The sequence below is a fragment of the Bombina bombina genome, chromosome 1, assembly GCF_027579735.1.
Source record: "Bombina bombina isolate aBomBom1 chromosome 1, aBomBom1.pri, whole genome shotgun sequence".
Classification (NCBI taxonomy): domain Eukaryota; kingdom Metazoa; phylum Chordata; class Amphibia; order Anura; family Bombinatoridae; genus Bombina; species Bombina bombina.
The window spans coordinates 154,367,592-154,385,154 of NC_069499.1; the positions used below are offsets into that span (position 1 = coordinate 154,367,592).

At 41.7% G+C, this 17,563-nt stretch overlaps 1 protein-coding gene across 1 annotated transcript in view; it reads right to left on the minus strand.

The window, feature by feature from the left end:
- FANCM (FA complementation group M) overlaps positions 1-17,563 on the minus strand; it is an 811,954-nt gene that overhangs the window by 179,821 nt on the left and 614,570 nt on the right. Inside the window, exons 11-13 of the mRNA XM_053697678.1 lie at positions 6,786-7,023; positions 6,092-6,237; positions 4,952-5,104 (exon numbers count right to left, since the gene is read on the minus strand). Coding sequence (XP_053553653.1) covers positions 4,952-5,104; positions 6,092-6,237; positions 6,786-7,023 — 537 coding nt within the window. The remainder of the gene's footprint in view (positions 1-4,951; positions 5,105-6,091; positions 6,238-6,785; positions 7,024-17,563) is intronic.

Here is a 17,563-nt window from a genome sequence, read left to right on the forward strand (position 1 = left end):
AATGGGAAAAAATGCCAATAAACAAGCTTCTAGTAACCAGAAGCAAAGAAAAAATGAGACTGAAATAATGTGGAGACAAAAGCGACGCCCATATTTTTTGGCGCCAAATAATACGCCCACATTGTTTGGCGCCAAAAATGATGCCACATCCGGAACGCCGACATTTTTGGCTCAAAAGGACGTCAAAAAATGACGCAACTTCCGGCGACACGTATGACGCCGGAAACAGAAAAGATTTTTTTTTTGCGCCAAAAAAGTCCGTGCCAAGAATGACGCAATAAAAGGAAGCATTTTCAGCCCCCGCGAGCCTAACAGCCCACAGGGAAAAAAAGTCAAATTTTTAAGGTAAGAAAAAATGATTGATTCAAACGCATTATCCCAAATATGAAACTGACTGTCTGAAAATAAGGAATGTTGAACATTCTGAGTCAAGGCAAATAAATGTTTGAATACATATATTTAGAACTTTATAAATAAAGTGCCCAACCATAGCTTAGAGTGTCACAGAAAATAAGATTTACTTACCCCAGGACACTCATCTACATGTTTGTAGAAAGCCAAACCAGTACTGAAACGAAAATCAGCAGAGGTAATGGTATATAAATAAGAGTATATTGTCGATCTGAAAAGGGAGGTAAGAGATGAATCTCTACGACCGATAACAGAGAACCTATGAAATAGACCCCGTAGAAGGAGATCACTGCATTCAAATAGGCAATATTCTTCTCACATCCCTCTGACATTCACTGCACGCTGAGAGGAAAACCGGGCTCCAACTTGCTGCGGAGCGCATATCAACGTAGAATCTAGCACAAACTTACTTCACCACCTCCATAGGAGGCAAAGTTTGTAAAACTGAATTGTGGGTGTGGTGAGGGGTGTATTTATAGGCATTTTGAGGTTTGGGAAACTTTGCCCCTCCTGGTAGGAATGTATATCCCATACGTCACTAGCTCATGGACTCTTGCTAATTACATGAAAGAAAAAGGCGGCTCCTTCGAAAGGCACCACAGCCTGAAATTACCCGATACCCTACAAAAAAACTATAACGAAAAGGGAAAAACTGGAGCCCGGGTAACCACTCATCAGTTACACAACCTGCAAAGACATGCTAGAGACCACTCAGACCCGGAGTCTGCTGAACATAAGGCCTTCGAGGAGTCAGCCCTGCGGCATTCAACTCCCACATTCCAAAATTCCAAAACCGAAAAACCTCTATCAACCCCCGAGAGGGAGAGTAGAGGAACCCAGGAGATCCGAAGGACCATCCAAAACGGACTTAAATCAAAAACTGGTCAAACTCTGTATTTACCCCAAAAAGGGATAATAGAAGCCCCATGAGATATCCAAAATATCAATTAACTTAGAGCAACCCAAGGTTGCTGCAGGACCACTGTCCAGGGAACAAACTCCCTAGGAGGACAAAGACCAGAAGATAAGTTCATAGTCAGGAAAAAATGTCACTAAGATGACCAGAAGGCCACCCTCAATCCCTGACACAGCACCATACCAACTATGGTGTTCCAGAAAACCCGTGAGTTCCCCCTTGCAACCTAGACAAGACAAGACATGTCAGGTTAAGCATAGACAAGCAGAGACAGGTCCCATCAGCTTAAAAAGAGCTCTCCAAGAGGGCACAGAGTAATCTATGGCAAACTCGCGATGACCCTTCCACAGGCAACGAAGCCATCTTAAGCCATCGTGGGACTCATCCCACTGAACAGTGCTGAAAAATCTCGACAACAGCTCCCAACCAGGAAATTCTGGAATCCAAGGAGCGATCCATCCCAGCAACAGCCGCCGCCGCTAGAGAGATGGGCACTAAGAGTCCCCCCAACAAAGGGGAGGACAAATTCATAAAAATAAACGGTCCATGCTGCAAAGCAGACTGATCTCTGACCTTCCTTCCATGATAACAGTCCCAGCCCCAAGGCTAGTGAAAGACCTTTTGCAGACAAGAGTCTGAGACCTTCGGAAGAAAAAAGGATGGATCTACGAGGCATCAAAGCCCTAGAGTAGAACTCTGCATTTGCATGCTACCCTGAACCATGACAGGAACCTCATGCTCGGGTCCAAGGACCCCTACACTGCAGCCTTCCATGAGAAGGAACACTCCTCAAGGGAAGAAAGCAATCACAGTTTTCTGATATCAGAAATCAATTCTGTGATACTGAGAACGCAAGAGAGGGAAAAAAACCCTATGAGGCGAGAAAAATAAGGACCCACAATCCCTTTACAGATACTGAGGTACCTCCAACTAAGGAGAACACGTAAACATCCCTTCCCCACCTAGGTGAGAAGAAGAATAAACAATTGAAAACACCCTACTAGAGGCCAACCTTCGGCCAATGTTGTCAGCCCAGTTGTATAGCAACTGGAGCCTACCAGGAAGCATCACATGTCCCAGCAGACAAGTAGGGACCCACCAGAAAACCTCAAACTGAAGCCTCAGGATGATATTAATTTCTTATAAGAGTCATAAAACCCCGGACCCTCCAAAGGGACACATGGGAGAATCAAACCCTAAGGTTAAGCAAAATCGTCCATACCCTTTCCAGGCAATAGACATGGTCCTAAGCCGGAGTCCTCGAAAAAACGGAACTGATCCGAAGATCTGAAGCCCCTGAGGAACCCATTAGCTGCCTCCAATGGTTAGGAGCGCACTCAGACAGAGCCTTCCGCCATCTAAAGTCCTTAGATGTAAAGTACCTAGCAACATCCACAAAGCCAAGAGTCTGAAAAGAACTCCTGAACGGTTTAGGAAAGGGCCACCAGTACCCTTGGATCACAAGGTAATCCATGTAGACAGACCTGTCGAACTGACCCCACACTGGAAGCCTAAATGGTCAGTTTCCTCAGACAGGCGAAAAGACTAACTGACCCCAGACCTCCTACCCTCAAGCCCGAAGGGCTAGATCTGCAATAAAATTGAAGGTAGCACCCAAGAGTAAAAAGACCATGGTATGACAAGGGGCAGTACTTATCTGGAGAAGACGACAGTCTCCAGAGATCCCTGCAGGATCGGTCTCCCAAAATCCTTGAAATGGAATAACAACAGGAGCCTCGCAGCAGGCCCTTGCACTCCACGCACTAGAGCAAACGAAACACTGAGAAAAAGAAGAAGGACATGTCCACTCTTCCATAACAAATGATCCAACCAAGACGGGAGGGAAGAAAACATCACCACCGCAAAAGGAATGCGACTAGGCTACAAAAGTCGTCATCCGGAGATACCGCAAGTGAAGACGCAAATCGTCCACTATTCAGATATTAAACCTCACTTACTAAACTAATCACATCCCCAGACTTAAAAAGGAATGGAAACCTGCGGTTCCGAGTCCCCAGGGACCCTAGAAACCACAATGACGTCTAAAAAAGTCGGTCATGCATCTCAAGCAATAGCGTCAGAAAAAAACAACTGAATCGGGCAATCTCACGCCCATCGGGCCCTGGTTGACAGAACACGGACAGTATCTTAAAAAGATTTCACTTGGGAGATACAAATGCGCCAAGGCCGCAGATATTGCCATGCGGAACCGTGCCGTAACCTCTGGAGGAAACAGACCACCTTCCGGAGAAGGAGTAAAGACCAAAGGGACACCTGCTTGCGTAGCAAAGGAAGTTTCTGGGACACGTGCCTCGCAGGACCTAGCATCCTCGGGGGCAGATGGCTCAACACACTCTGAGGACCCTGAATCAGGAGAAGAGAGTACTCTGGAACGGCAATCTGAACATAATTGAAGGGCATGGATAACCGGGGCCATTTCATATTCATCACAAGACGCATTCTAAAAAGTCAGAATCCTCCATCATGGGATTACAAAAATGACAAACGGTAACTGACACCTTCATTACACCCCCAATGGCTAGGGCACTCACCACCTCCTGTAAACCAGACAACCCACAAGCAGACTCTCTCTGTCAACACACGGTCAGCATACTGAAGCGAAAAAACAACGTAACCACACCCGGTCACGAGGTGCACCGTGCAAGTCATAAAATAGCGTGCAAATGCAAAGATCGTGTCAAATGACGATAAGGCCGTTATTGTTCCAAAAAGCCATGAGCCTAAAGTATTATTACACATCAGCAAACATGATTAAAGTCCCCATGTTCAATAACCCCTCTTAGGGGTTATTAACCCATGATTCCTTGTTTTAAGATAAAAGGAGTCTCACTGGGACCCTACCTTTACGTTAACATCACATTCACATAATGAAGTAAAATGAAATGATCTTACCGGAATCTACGCCGTGAAACAGGAACACAGCCCTTCAAGTGTGACAGATAGTAGTCTCGCTTCTGCCATGGACTTGAGTAAACAAAGGCAGGCAGCAAAACTCATCAACGCTGATTGCCAAGGAGCTGTTAATATGAGTTGGGATGGTTTCGCAGAAAAACTCTCCCTGCATCTCCGGACTCATAACTTTCATCTATGCTCTCACTGAGAGACTGACAGGACTACTTAAAACTCCAGTCCCATTTCGAAGAGTACTACCCTCCATAAGAGACTTAAATGACTGGGGGATGAGGGAAGTGGGGGAGGTATTTGAAGCCTTTGGCTGGGGTGTCTTTGCCTCCTTCTGGTGGCCAGGTTTTGAATTCCCAAAAGTAATGAATGCAGCTGTGGACTCTCCCTGTTTAAGAAGAAAATATAAAATGGGTAAATGTACCAAATAAGGGAAAAAGGAATCCTATTAAGATAAAGAATAAAAGATGTGGACTGAGAGCTCAACCTAAAAGATTAGATAAACCCTAAAAGATAGAAATCTAAATTAATTTGATCTATATTGGTCCCAATATAACTGTTATGTATGTCATTTTATAAAACCCATAGCCTTCTAAATATATTAATTATTCTAACCTTTCAAACCCAATTCAACGGGAAGTGGAGACAATGTTATCAAAAAGCTACAAAAAGTTTGAGCATATTCAACAAAACATTGCTTACCTTCTCATGCCGCATTAACTCTATCATCTCCATGATAGAAATGAAGTGTTTGCATCTGTCAGAGTGGTCTACAGAATCAGTGTGGAACGGACGGTTTTGCCAGACACTCCATTCTGTTAAAGAAAGTTCCCGAGCATTTTCAGAGGGTGCTTCCTAAATACCCAAATGTGATTAGGATTGTAGAATTAGTATATGCCAAAAAATGGTAATACTGAACATCAACTTGAATTATGTACTTTGTCCTAATATAAATTTAAGTTCAATGTGTACATCTATAGAGAAGAAAATAAAAAGGACATTCTATTACAATATTTTGGTGCCAACTGCAAAACTGTGTTGTATATTTACATAAAAATGTAAACCATTTTAGCATCTGAAAGTGGCACCTGCACATGTCCAATGACTGCCAGTAGCCGTAACAGATAAACATGACTATTTGATCGCTTTGATAATACTGAAAACATTTATGATGAGCCAAGATGGTATGGTATATGGTTCACTTGCAGTCATTATTTTATTGCTTACCAATGCACTGCTTGCTAATACAGTGATTTACAGTGAGCTTCCAGACTGAAGTCATATAAACATATTTTGGATCCAGATACCACAAATCCAGAGGCCATCTCTCTATTCCAAGAATTTAGTTGAGATAGCAATCATAATTTATGTTCTTTAATAGATAACTTAACAACAGGATCTTTAATAATATATTGATTATACATTCAATGTGAATATATGTATAAGATGACATTATTAAAAACTCTACATTGTTTTATAATATATAATATAGATAGAGATATACTGTATATATATATATATATATATATATATATATATACACACACACATATATATCATATCTCTTTTTGTTTTTAGTATTATAACTGTACTCCCGAGCACCCCTGGATATAATTGATTATGCATGTATCCAGGTTTCTCTATCAATTAATAGTATGGAATTTTTAGCTGGTTTGAATTGTTTTTTTGATTGATTGATAGATAGATGATAGATTTGCAGTGGAACTCATAGGTCATTAAAAACGTTTCTATTGAAAAATCAATGAAGTCCAATGTCAAAAAAAGTCCAGTTTAGCAAAATGTGTGTGTGAAAAGATATAGCACAATTCAGAATATACTTACCTTGCTTCCCTCAGTGTCCTGGAAATACTCAAAATAAGATTTTGGCAGAGTCACATCTGTTATTCCATCAGCTTCTTGCAAACGATATAACCTGTTCCAAGTTTCAAACTCACCGTGGGTCATAGGCCAGTCTTCTTTCATGGCATCTTTGGAAATACATAATATTAAAGACATTGATGACAACACTATAGAAAAAAAATCAGTACTCTCAAAGGTGAGGAATTATTGTGCCAATGGAAGTTACAGTCATCTATCTGTTGTAAATGTAATCCAAAAATGCAGGCAGATCTACTTGTGGTGTAGGATACAAAATGGCTACTGGACCTACAACAAAAAGGTGTCTTGATTGGGTAAGCCCCCGTCTCAAGACCTGTGATGGAATGGGTGACTACAATTATTGTTTTTATTTAATATTAGATTAAAAATGATAAGTTGTAACATAATGTGAGTGAGCAGCTGCAATGTGTGATAAACAAGAATTTCAAACATTTAGAGGGACACAAATGGATAAATAAACCAGAGTAAGGAGAGAGGGTGAAATAGGGAAACAGAGGATGGAAAGATATTTAATAGTTGAGAAATATATAAAAACAAATAATTAGTGCTATTTTCTTTTTTTACTATTGGACTCTTTTAGTAAGTGGACATATGATGACTAATGAGCAAAGGGAGTGTTGGATAATTGTAGACATACCTTCCATGTTGTAGAACAAAGAAGATTTACGATGTACTGTGCTTGACTTCCTGTCTTTTGAAAATGATGGAACGTCTCTGGACTCAAAGGTCCCCTGTGTGATGAACATTTTATGCACTTGGGGATTTATTCCATCAGGAATCATACGAGGACTTTGAGGATTTAGGTGAAACATATTGTTATTTCCTTGTATAGCTTTATAGATGCTCCTTTTATTGCTTTGACTCTGGTTATATGTCTATTGAAAAAACAAATGAACAAACAGCATTTGGTTTAGTTTCTGGTACACAAGAAATATGTTGGCTTCATGTTAGCAATACAATACTTATTAAAGTGGGAGCTAATTAAATTTTCATAGCAATATTCCTGGTGGACTGAATACGCTGCACATTATCTTATGACGATAGTACAATTATCTTCTTAGGACAATAATATCCTGGCCAGCAGGAGGAGGAAAAAGCACCCCAGCAGAGCTGTTAAGTATCACTTCCCTTACCCATAACCCCCAGTCATTCGGCCGAAGGGAACGGAAAAAGAAGATAACACAAGGGTATAGAGGTGCCTGAGGTTTGTACAAAAAAACCTGACGTCTGTAATTAAACAAGGGCGGGTCATGGACTCTCCATGCCTGGAAATAAATACATTTTGTTTTCTTTCCTATGGAATGGAGATTCCACGATTCATTCCAATTACTGGTGGGAACCAATACCCAAGCTAGAGGACACAGATTGAAAGGGAGGGAGAACAAGACAGGTGAACCTAAACCGAAGGCACCACTGCAAGAAGAACTTTTCTCCCAAAGGAATCCTCAGCCGAGGCAAAAGTTTCAAAGTTGTAGAATTTGGAAAAAGTATGTATAGCGGACCATGTGACCACCTTGCAAACAGAAGCTTCATTTTTGAAAGCCCAGAAAGAGGAGACAGCTCTAGTGGAATGTGCCATAATTCTCTCAGGAGGCTGTTGTCCAGCTGTCTCATAAGCTAAACGGATAACACTTCTTAACCAGAGAGAAAGAGGGGTAGAAGTTTCCTTCTGACCCCTACGCTTACCAGAGAAATCAACGAACAGGGCAGAATTCTGCCCAAATCCTTAGTTGCTTAAAGGTTAAACTTTAGAGCACACACAACATCCAAGTTATGCAAAAGACATTCCTTCTGGGAAGAAAGATAGGGACAAAGAGAAAGAACAACAAGTTACTGATTAATATTGCGATCCGGCACTACCTTGGGAAAAAAACAACTTAGTACGGAGGACCTCCTTAGCAGCATGAAAAATAAGGAAAAGGGAATCACACTGCAGAGCCGAAAGTTCAGAAACCCTGCGAGCAGAAGAAATAGCAATAAGAAACAAAATCTTCCAAGATAACAATTTAATATCAACCGCATGCATAGGCTCAAACAGAGCCTTTTGCAAAACCCTAAGAACAAGATTAAGGCTCCATGGAGAGCAACAGGTTTAAACACAGGCCTGATCCTGACCAGAGCCTGAACCAAAGATTAGACATCTGTCAAATCTGCCAGACGTTTTAACAAAAGAATAGACAGTGCAGAAATCTGACACTTCAGAGTACTGACTGGCAAACCCTTCTCCAGGTCCTCCTACAGAATAGGAATAAACATATACAAAAGACCAGGACAAATTAGTATTTAAACCCTGGTCTCTTAGTTGACCATTTCCAAGGATATCCACTGAGTCAGTGGCATTGTAAGAACTATAAGTTAGAAACAACAAGATAATCCTATTCAGAAGATTCCTCTAGCTAAGATGAAAAAAATAACCTCTCTGCAGACAGAGGAGGAGACACCAGATATGGGAGGAGTAAAAGACTCAGTAACAGAAGGTCGATCCTCAGCGTAAACTCCCATGGGGAAGAAGAATAAGATCCCCACAAACAAATTCATGCTTAGGAATGCTAGCTATCACTAGATGCACAACCCAGGTGAGAAAGCAGGAGCTTTACCTGGTTTCAAAACCACAACCTACTGCTTCAGGAGCAGAGGAGCTAACCACAATGCCACCTAAACCTTGTGAAGTCAACCTTGATATAAGAAAATTAAAATATGGATCTCCTATAAGTAATATAGGGATATATGTCATAGACACTAGGAAAGCACCTCAATATGAGAGATAATATAAAGAGCCCCTATACATTAGGGCCCTCAACTGAAATAAAAAAACAGCCGTTTCCCAAAAACAAAATAAAGATCACCCAATAAATTATGTGAAAACACCATACTTAAAAGATATATTGCATATATCCCCAAAAATGTCAGAAACATGACTAGGACGCCTCAAATTCACCTTAAAGTGAAAAATAAATACAGAAGAACTCACGGTTCCGTTGTGCCTCCGAAAAAAAAATCTACCGACACACGAGAGACAAGGCATCTAGCTCGATATGCTGAGATCAGTCCCCCAATGGTAGGAGGCAAATCGTGCCAAAAGTCATTACCATGGCGGGAAAAGACGTAGCGCAACGTATAAGATCAAAATGGTGTCGTCTTTACTGTACAGGGATACAAACAATCACAACCCCAAAAAACAGTGATCCTATAAAACAATCGTCGCCACAATCGAGGGCTGCAGGACTAAAACTGTCTCAGTTAATAACCCAAGATATAAATGGCTATTACCTCTGTCCCCAGCAAACTAATGATGGATGCTCAGAGGGTCAGCACAGAAACAGCGTGTGCAGCCCCCAATTTGATACACGTCCTTTGAAATAAAGAATTGAGTCATGCCCAATAACTGTCACAATGTCATGTCCATATAATCATCGCCACTGAAGTGATTAAAGCACTCAGGTAATGCTGTGCTCAAACACCAAGTCAAAATAAAACATAATACGGTGTGGCGACTGACACTGCGGGCTAATGTAAAACTCACATGCCAATTCGTGAGGATTTAGCAAACCAGGGGCTTTAGGTAGTTGACTTGTCGTAGATAGATGAACAATGAGTCATGCACCCATTGGATCTTCCCAAGCTTATTGCACTTATAGCTTTAAACAGAGGTGCAAAGTAAAATAACAGGCATGAAGAAGCTATAACCTAAAAGCTTCATAAAACCTTTCACAATTATGCCTGCCCCCAATGAGGTATTTTCAGACCAAAAGCAGCAAAAGTCCCCCCATAGCCTTAAGCCCCCTCACTTAGACCACAAGCCATCAAGGGATAAGGGGTTCAGGGACTTACCAATCTTGCAGCTTTCTCAGCAGCCCCAGGTCAGCCAGTAAATCTTCCTCCTGACATGGACCCAAGAGAATCAACTGCAGGGCAGGCACCGTATCTCCAGTTTGAAAGGCTCAGATGACCTCTGACAGGGACCTGGAGATAAAGGAAAAAACAGAGTAACCAACCAGGGTTTTCCAAAAAGGGTTTAGCATAATTGTTGGAAGGTAAGCAAAGACCACTTCACCGTCTTCCAACAGCTAAAAGCCACCATTACTCTTAATAAAGAGATTGACATGGACACAGAATTGCCCCAATCCTTGCTTGCAGGGAAAAGTACCCATTAAAAGGATTAAAATCTTCAGACACCTTTTTCGCCATCCTCCCGTGATCAAGGCAAAGAGAATGACTGGGGGTTATGGGTAAGGAAAGTGATAGTCAACAGCTCTGCTTGGGTGCTCTTTACCTCCTCCTGCTGGCCAGGAGTAAATTTCCAACTAGTAATTGGAATTAATTGTGGACTCTCCATGCCATAGGAAATAAAAACATAATTTATGTAAGAACTTACCTGATAAATTTATTTCTTTGATATTGGCAAGAGTCCATGAGCTAGTGACGTATGGGATATACAATCCTACCAGAAGTGGCAAAGTTTCCCAAACCTCAAAATGCCTATAAATACACCCCTCACCACAACCACAATTCAGTTTAACGAACAGCCAAGTAGTGGGGTGATAAAGAAAGGAGTAAAAAGCATCAACAAAGGAATTTGGAAATAATTGTGCTTTACACAAAAAATCATAACCACCATAAAAAAGGTGGGTCTCAAGGACTCTTGCCATAATGAAAGAAATTAATTTATCAGGTAAGTTCTTACATAAATTATGTTTTCTTTCAAGTAATTGGCAAGAGTCTATGAGCAAGTGACGTATGGGATATTATACCCAAGATGTGGAACTCCACAGAAGAGTCACTAGAGAGGGAGGGATAAAACAACAACAGCCATTTTCCGCTGAAAAAAACATAATTTATGCTTACCTGATAAATTTATTTCTCATGTGGTGTATCCAGTCCACGGATCATCCATTACTTGTGGGATATTCTCATTCCCAACAGGAAGTTGCAAGATGATCACCCACAGCAGAGCTGTCTATATAGCTCCTCCCCTAACTGCCATATCCAGTCATTCGACCAAAAACAAGCAGAGAAAGGAGAAACCATAGGGTGCAGTGGTGACTGTAGTTTAAAGTTAAAAAATACCTGCTTTAAAATGACAGGGCGGGCCGTGGACTGGATACACCACAAGAGAAATAAATTTATCAGGTAAGCATAAATTATGTTTTCTCTTGTAAGGTGTATCCAGTCCACGGATCATCCATTACTTGTGGGATACCAATACCAAAGCTAAAGTACACGGATGAAGGGAGGGACAAGGCAGGTACTTAAACGGAAGGTACCACTGTCTGTTAAACCTTTCTCCCAAAAATAGCCTCCGAAGAAGCAAAAGTATCAAATTTGTAGAATTTTGAAAAAGTATGAAGCGAAGACCAAGTCGCCGCCTTGCAAATCTGTTCAACAGAAGCCTCATTTTTAAAGGCCCATGTGGAAGCCACAGCTCTAGTAGAATGAGCTGTAATCCTTTCAGGAGGCTGCTAGTCAGCAGTCTCATAAGCTAAGCGTATTATACTTCTTAGCCAAAGTGAAAGAGAAGTTGCCGAAGCCTTTTGGCCTTTTCTCTGTCCAGAGTAAACAACAAACAAAGCCAATGTTTGACGAAAATCTTTAGTAGCTTGTAAATAATACTTTAAAGCACGAACCACGTCAAGATTGTGTAATAGACGTTCCTTCTTTGAAGAAGGATTAGGACACAATGATGGAACAACAATCTGAGCCGAGGAACTTTCCAAGATAAAAGCTTAATATCTATGGAATGAAGAGGTTCAAACGGAACCCCTTGAAGAACTTTAAGAACCAAATTTAAACTCCATGGCAGAGCAACTGGTTTAAACACAGGCTTGATTATAACTAAAGCCTGACAAAAAGCCTGAACAAGCTGACAATCCTTTTTCCAATCCTTCTTGGAGAAAGGATAATATCCTGGGAATCCTGACTTTACTCCATGAGTAACCCTTGGATTCACACCAATAAAGATATTTACGCCTATTTTATGATAGATTTTCCTGGTGACAGGCTTTCGTGCCTGAATCAGGGTATCAATGACTGACTCGGAGAAGCCACGCTTTGATAAAATCAAGCGTTCAATCTCCAGGCAGTCAGTCTCAGAGAAATTAGATTTGGATGGTTGAACGGACCCTCAAGTAGAAGGTCCTGTCTCAGAGTCAGAGTCCATGGTGGAAAGGATGACATGCCCACCAGATCTGCATACCAAGTCCTGTGTGGCCACGCAGGCGCTATTGGCGAGAAGCCATGAGATCCAGTTCTGGTTTGCCTCAACGATGAATCAATTGTGCAAACACCTCTGGATGGAGTTCCCACTCCCCCGGATGAAAAGTCTGACGACTTAGAAAATCCGCCTCCCAGTTCTCTACACCTGGGATATGGATAGCTGATAGGTGGCAAGAGTGAATCTCTGCCCAGCGAATTATCTTTGAGACTTCTAACATCGCCAGGGAACTCCTTGTTCCCCCTTGATGGTTAATGTAAGCCACAGTCGTAATGTTGTCCGACTGAAATCTGATGAACCTCATTGTCGCTAGCTGAGGTCAAGTCTGAAGAGCATTGAATATCGCTCTCAGTTCCAGAATGTTTATTGGAAGGAGTGTCTCCTCCTGAGTCCACGATCCCTGAGCCTTCAGGGAGTTCCAGACTGCCCCCCAGCCTAGAAGGCTCGCATCTGTCGTTACAATTGTCCAATCTGGCTTGCGAAAGGTCATACCTTTGGACAGATTGACCCGAGATAGCCACCAGAGAAGAGAATCGGTCTGCAGCGGTCTGAGATTTAGGCGGGCAAACGGCACTCTGTCCATTGCCGCTACCATTAAGCCGATTACTTCCATGCACTGAGCAACCGAAGGGCGAGGAATGGAATAAAGAACACGGCAGGAGTTTAGAAGTTTTGATAACCTGGTCTCCGTCAGGTAAATCTTCATTTCTACAGAATCTATCAGAGTCCCTAGGAAGGAAACTCTTGTGAGGGGGGATAGAGAACTCTTTTCCTCGTTCACTTTCCACCCATGCGACCTCAGAAATGCCAGCACTATGTCCGTATGAGACTTGGCAATTTGGAAGTTTGATGCCTGTATCAGGATGTCGTCTAAATAAGGGGCCACTGCTATGCCCCTTGGTCTTAGGACCGCCAGAAGCGACCCCAGAACCTTCGTAAAAATTCTTGGGGCTGTAGCTAATCCAAAGGGAAGAGCTACAAACTGGTAATGCCTGTCTAGGAAGGCAAACCTGAGAAACCGATGATGATCTTTGTGTATCGGAATGTGAAGATATGCATCCTTCAAATCCACTGTAGTCATATATTGACCTTCCTGGATCATAGGTAGGATGGTACGAATAGTCTCCATCTTGAATGATGGAACTCTGAGGAATTTGTTTAAGATCTTTAGATCCAAAATTGGTCTGAAGGTTCCCTCTTTTTTGGGAACCACAAACAGATTTGAGTAAAATCCCTGTCCCTGTTCCTCCTTTGGAACTGGATGGATCACTCCCATAACTAGGAGGTCTCGTACACAGTGTAAGAATGCCTCTCTCTTTATCTGGGTCGCAGATAATTGTGAAAGGTGAAATCTCCCTTTTGGGGGGGAAGCTTTGAAGTCCAGAAGATATCCCTGGGATATAATTTCCAACGCCCAGGGATCCTGGACATCTCTTGCCCACGCCTGGGCGAAGAGTGAAAGTCTGCCCCCTACTAGATCCGTTACCGGATAGGGGGCCGTTCCTTCATGCTGTCTTAGAGGCAGCAGCAGGCTTTTTGGCCTGCTTACCTTTGTTCCAGGTCTGGTTAGGTCTCCAGACCGTCTTGGACTGAGCAAAAGTTCCCTCTTGTTTTGCATTAGAGGAAGTTGATGCCGCACCTGCCTTGAAGTTTCGAAAGGCACGAAAATTAGACTGTTTGGCCCTTGATTTGGACCTATCCTGAGGAAGGGCATGACCTTTTCCCCCAGTGATATCAGCAATGACCTCCTTCAAACCAGGCCCGAATAGGGTCTGCCCCTTGAAGGGAATGTTAAGCAGCTTAGACTTTGAAGTGACGTCAGCTGACCATGATTTAAGGCATAGCGCCCTGCGCGCCTGGATAGCAAAACCAGAATTCTTAGCCGTTAGTTTAGTCAAATGAACAATGGCATCAGAAACAAAAGAATTGGCTAGCTTAAGTGCTCTAAGCTTGTCAAGTATGTCATCCAATGGAGTCGCTACCTGTAAAACCTCTTCCAGAGACTCAAACCAGAAAGCCGCAGCAGCAGTGACAGGCGCAATGCATGCAAGGGGCTGTAGGATAAAACCTTGTTGAATAAACATTTTTTTAAGGTAACCCTCTAACTTTTTATCCATTGGATCTGAGAAAGCACAACTGTCCTCGACAGGGATAGTAGTACGCTTTGCTAGAGTAGAAACTGCTCCCTTCACCTTAGGGACTGTCTGCCATAAGTCCCGTGTGGTGGCATCTATTGGAAACATTTTCCTAAAAATAGGAGGGGGAGAGAACGGCACACCTGGTCTATCCCATTCCTTAGTAATAATTTCTGTAAACCTTTTAGGAATTGGAAAAACATCAGTGCACACTGGCACTGCATAGTATTTATCCAGTCTACACAATTTCTCTGGCACTGCAATTGTATCACAGTCATTCAGAGCAGCTAAAACCTCCCTGAGCAACACGCGGAGGTGTTCAAGCTTAAATTTAAATGTAGACATATCAGAATCAGGTTGAATCATCTTCCCTGAGTCAGAAACATCACCCAGAGAAAGAAGCTCTCCTTCCTCAGCTTCTACATATTGTGAGGCAGTATCAGACATAGCTCTTAAAGCGTCAGTATGCTCTGTATTTCTTCTAACCCCAGAGCTATCTCGCTTTCCTCTAAATTCAGGTAGTCTGGCTAATACCGCTGACAGTGTATTATCCATGACTGCCGCCATGTCTTGTAAAGTAAACGCTATGGGCGCCCTAGATGTACTTGGCGCCATTTGAGCGTGAGTCCCTTGAGTGGGAGTCAAAGGATCTGACACGTGGGGAGAGTTAGTCGGCATAACTTCCCCTCGTCAGATTCCTCTGGTGATACATTTTTTAAAGACAGAATATGATCTTTATTGCTTAAAGTGAAATCAGTACATTTGGTACACATTCTAAGAGGGGGTTCCACCATGGCTTTTAAACATAATGAACAAGGAGTTTCCTCTATGTCAGACATGTTTAAACAGACTAGCAATGAGACCAGCAAGCTTGGAAAACACTTTAAATCAAGTTAACAAGCAAAAAATAAAAACGGTACTGTGCCTTTAAGAGAAACAAATTTTGTCAGAATTTGAAAAACAGTGAAAAAAGGCAGTAAATCAAACAAAATTTTTACAGTGTGTATAATAAACTAGCAGAGCATTGCACCCACTTGCAAATGGATGATGAACCCCTTAGTTCAAAAAACGGATCAAAAAAACGATATAGACGTTTTTTTAACAGTCCCAACAAACTGCCACAGCTCTGCTGTGGCCCTACCTTCCCAAATAAACGACTTTGGAAAGCCTCTGAGCCCTTTAGAGATGTCCTATAGCATTCAGGGGACTCCTGGAGGAAGCTGGATGTCTCAGTCTGTAATTTTTGCTGCGCAATAAAGCGCCAAAATAGGCCCCTCCCACTCATGTTAAAACAGTGGAGAGTCTAAGGAAACTGTTTCTAGGCAAAATTAAGCCAGCCATGTGGAAAAAACTAAGCCCCAATAAAGTTTTATCACCAAAGCATATATAAAAACGCTTAAACATGCCAGCAAACGTTTTATATTGCAAATTTATAAGAGTATTACCTCTAAAAGTAAGCATGATACCAGTCGCTATTAAATCACTGTATTCAGGCTTACCTTACATAAATCTGGTATCAGCAGCATTTTCTAGAATTTACATCTCTAGAAAAAAATTTTAACTGCACATACCTCATAGCAGGATACCCTGCACGCCATTCCCCAGCTGAAGTGTACCTCTCTCTTCAGTTAGGTGTGAGAACAGCAATGGATCTTAGTTACAACCTGCTAAGATCATAGAAATCACAGGCAGATTCTTCTTCTATTTTCTGCCTGGGATAAAATAGTACAACTCCGGTACCATTTAAAAATAATAAACTTTTGATTGAAGAAAAAGAACAACTACTTTTCACCACTTCTCTCTTACTACCTCCATGCTTGTTGAGAGTTGCAAGAGAATGACTGGATATGGCAGTTAGGGGAGGAGCTATATAGACAGCTCTGCTGTGGGTGATCCTCTTGCAACTTCCTGTTGGGAATGAGAATATCCCACAAGTGATGGATGATCCGTGGACTGGATACACCTTACAAGAGAAAATTAATCCACAACCCAAAATATAAGTTATTCTCATAATGAAAAAACTTAAACATAAGCAGAGGAATCAAACTGAAACAACTGCCTGAAGAACGTTTCTACCAAAAACTGTTTCCAAGGAAGCGAATGCATCAAAACGGTAGAAGTTAGTAAAAGTATGCAAAGAAGACCAAGTTGCTGCTTTGCAAATCTGATCAACTTAATGCTTCATTCTTAAATGCCCACAAAGTGGAGACTGATCTAGTAGAATGAGCTGTAATTCTCTGAGGCGGGGCCTGACCCGACTCCAAATAAGCCTGATGAATCAAAAGCTTTAACCAGGATGCCAAGGAAATGGCAGAAGCTTTCTGACCTTTCCTAGGACCAGAAAAGACAACAAATAGACTATTCTTCCTGAAATCTTTAGTAGCTTCAACATAATATTTCAAAGCTCTTACAACATCTAAAGAATGTAAGGATATCTCCAAACAATTCTTAGGATTAGGACACAGAGAAGGAACAACAATTTCTCTATTAATGTTGTTAGAATTCACAACCTTAGGTAGAAATTTAAATGAAGTCGGCAAAACTGCCTTATCCTGATGGAAAATCAAAAAAGGAGATTCACAAGAAAGAGCAGATAATTCGGAAACTCTTCTAGCAGAAGAGATGGCCAAAAGGAACAACACTTTCCAAGAAAGTAGTTTAATGTCCAAAGAATGCATAGGCTCAAACGTAGGAGCCTGTAAAGCCTTCAAAACCAAATTAAGACTCCAAGGAGGAGAGATTGATTTAATGACAGGCTTCATATGGACTAAAGCCTGCACAAAACAGTGAATATCAGGAAGATTAGCAATCTTTCTGTGAAATAAAACAGAAATAGCAGAGATGTGTCCCTTCACATTTTACACAGCAAAGTGTAAAATAATGCATTTAGGGAAGAAAAATCCAAATGTTAATTACAGACTCAATGACACTTTACTGACTGTTACAGACGAGGAACAGGACTTGGGAATTATTATTTCAGATGATTTAAAACTTAGTAAACAATGTAGTAAGGCAGCGAGTAAGGCTAGCAGAATGCTTGGATGTATTGGTAGAGGTATTTGCAGCAGA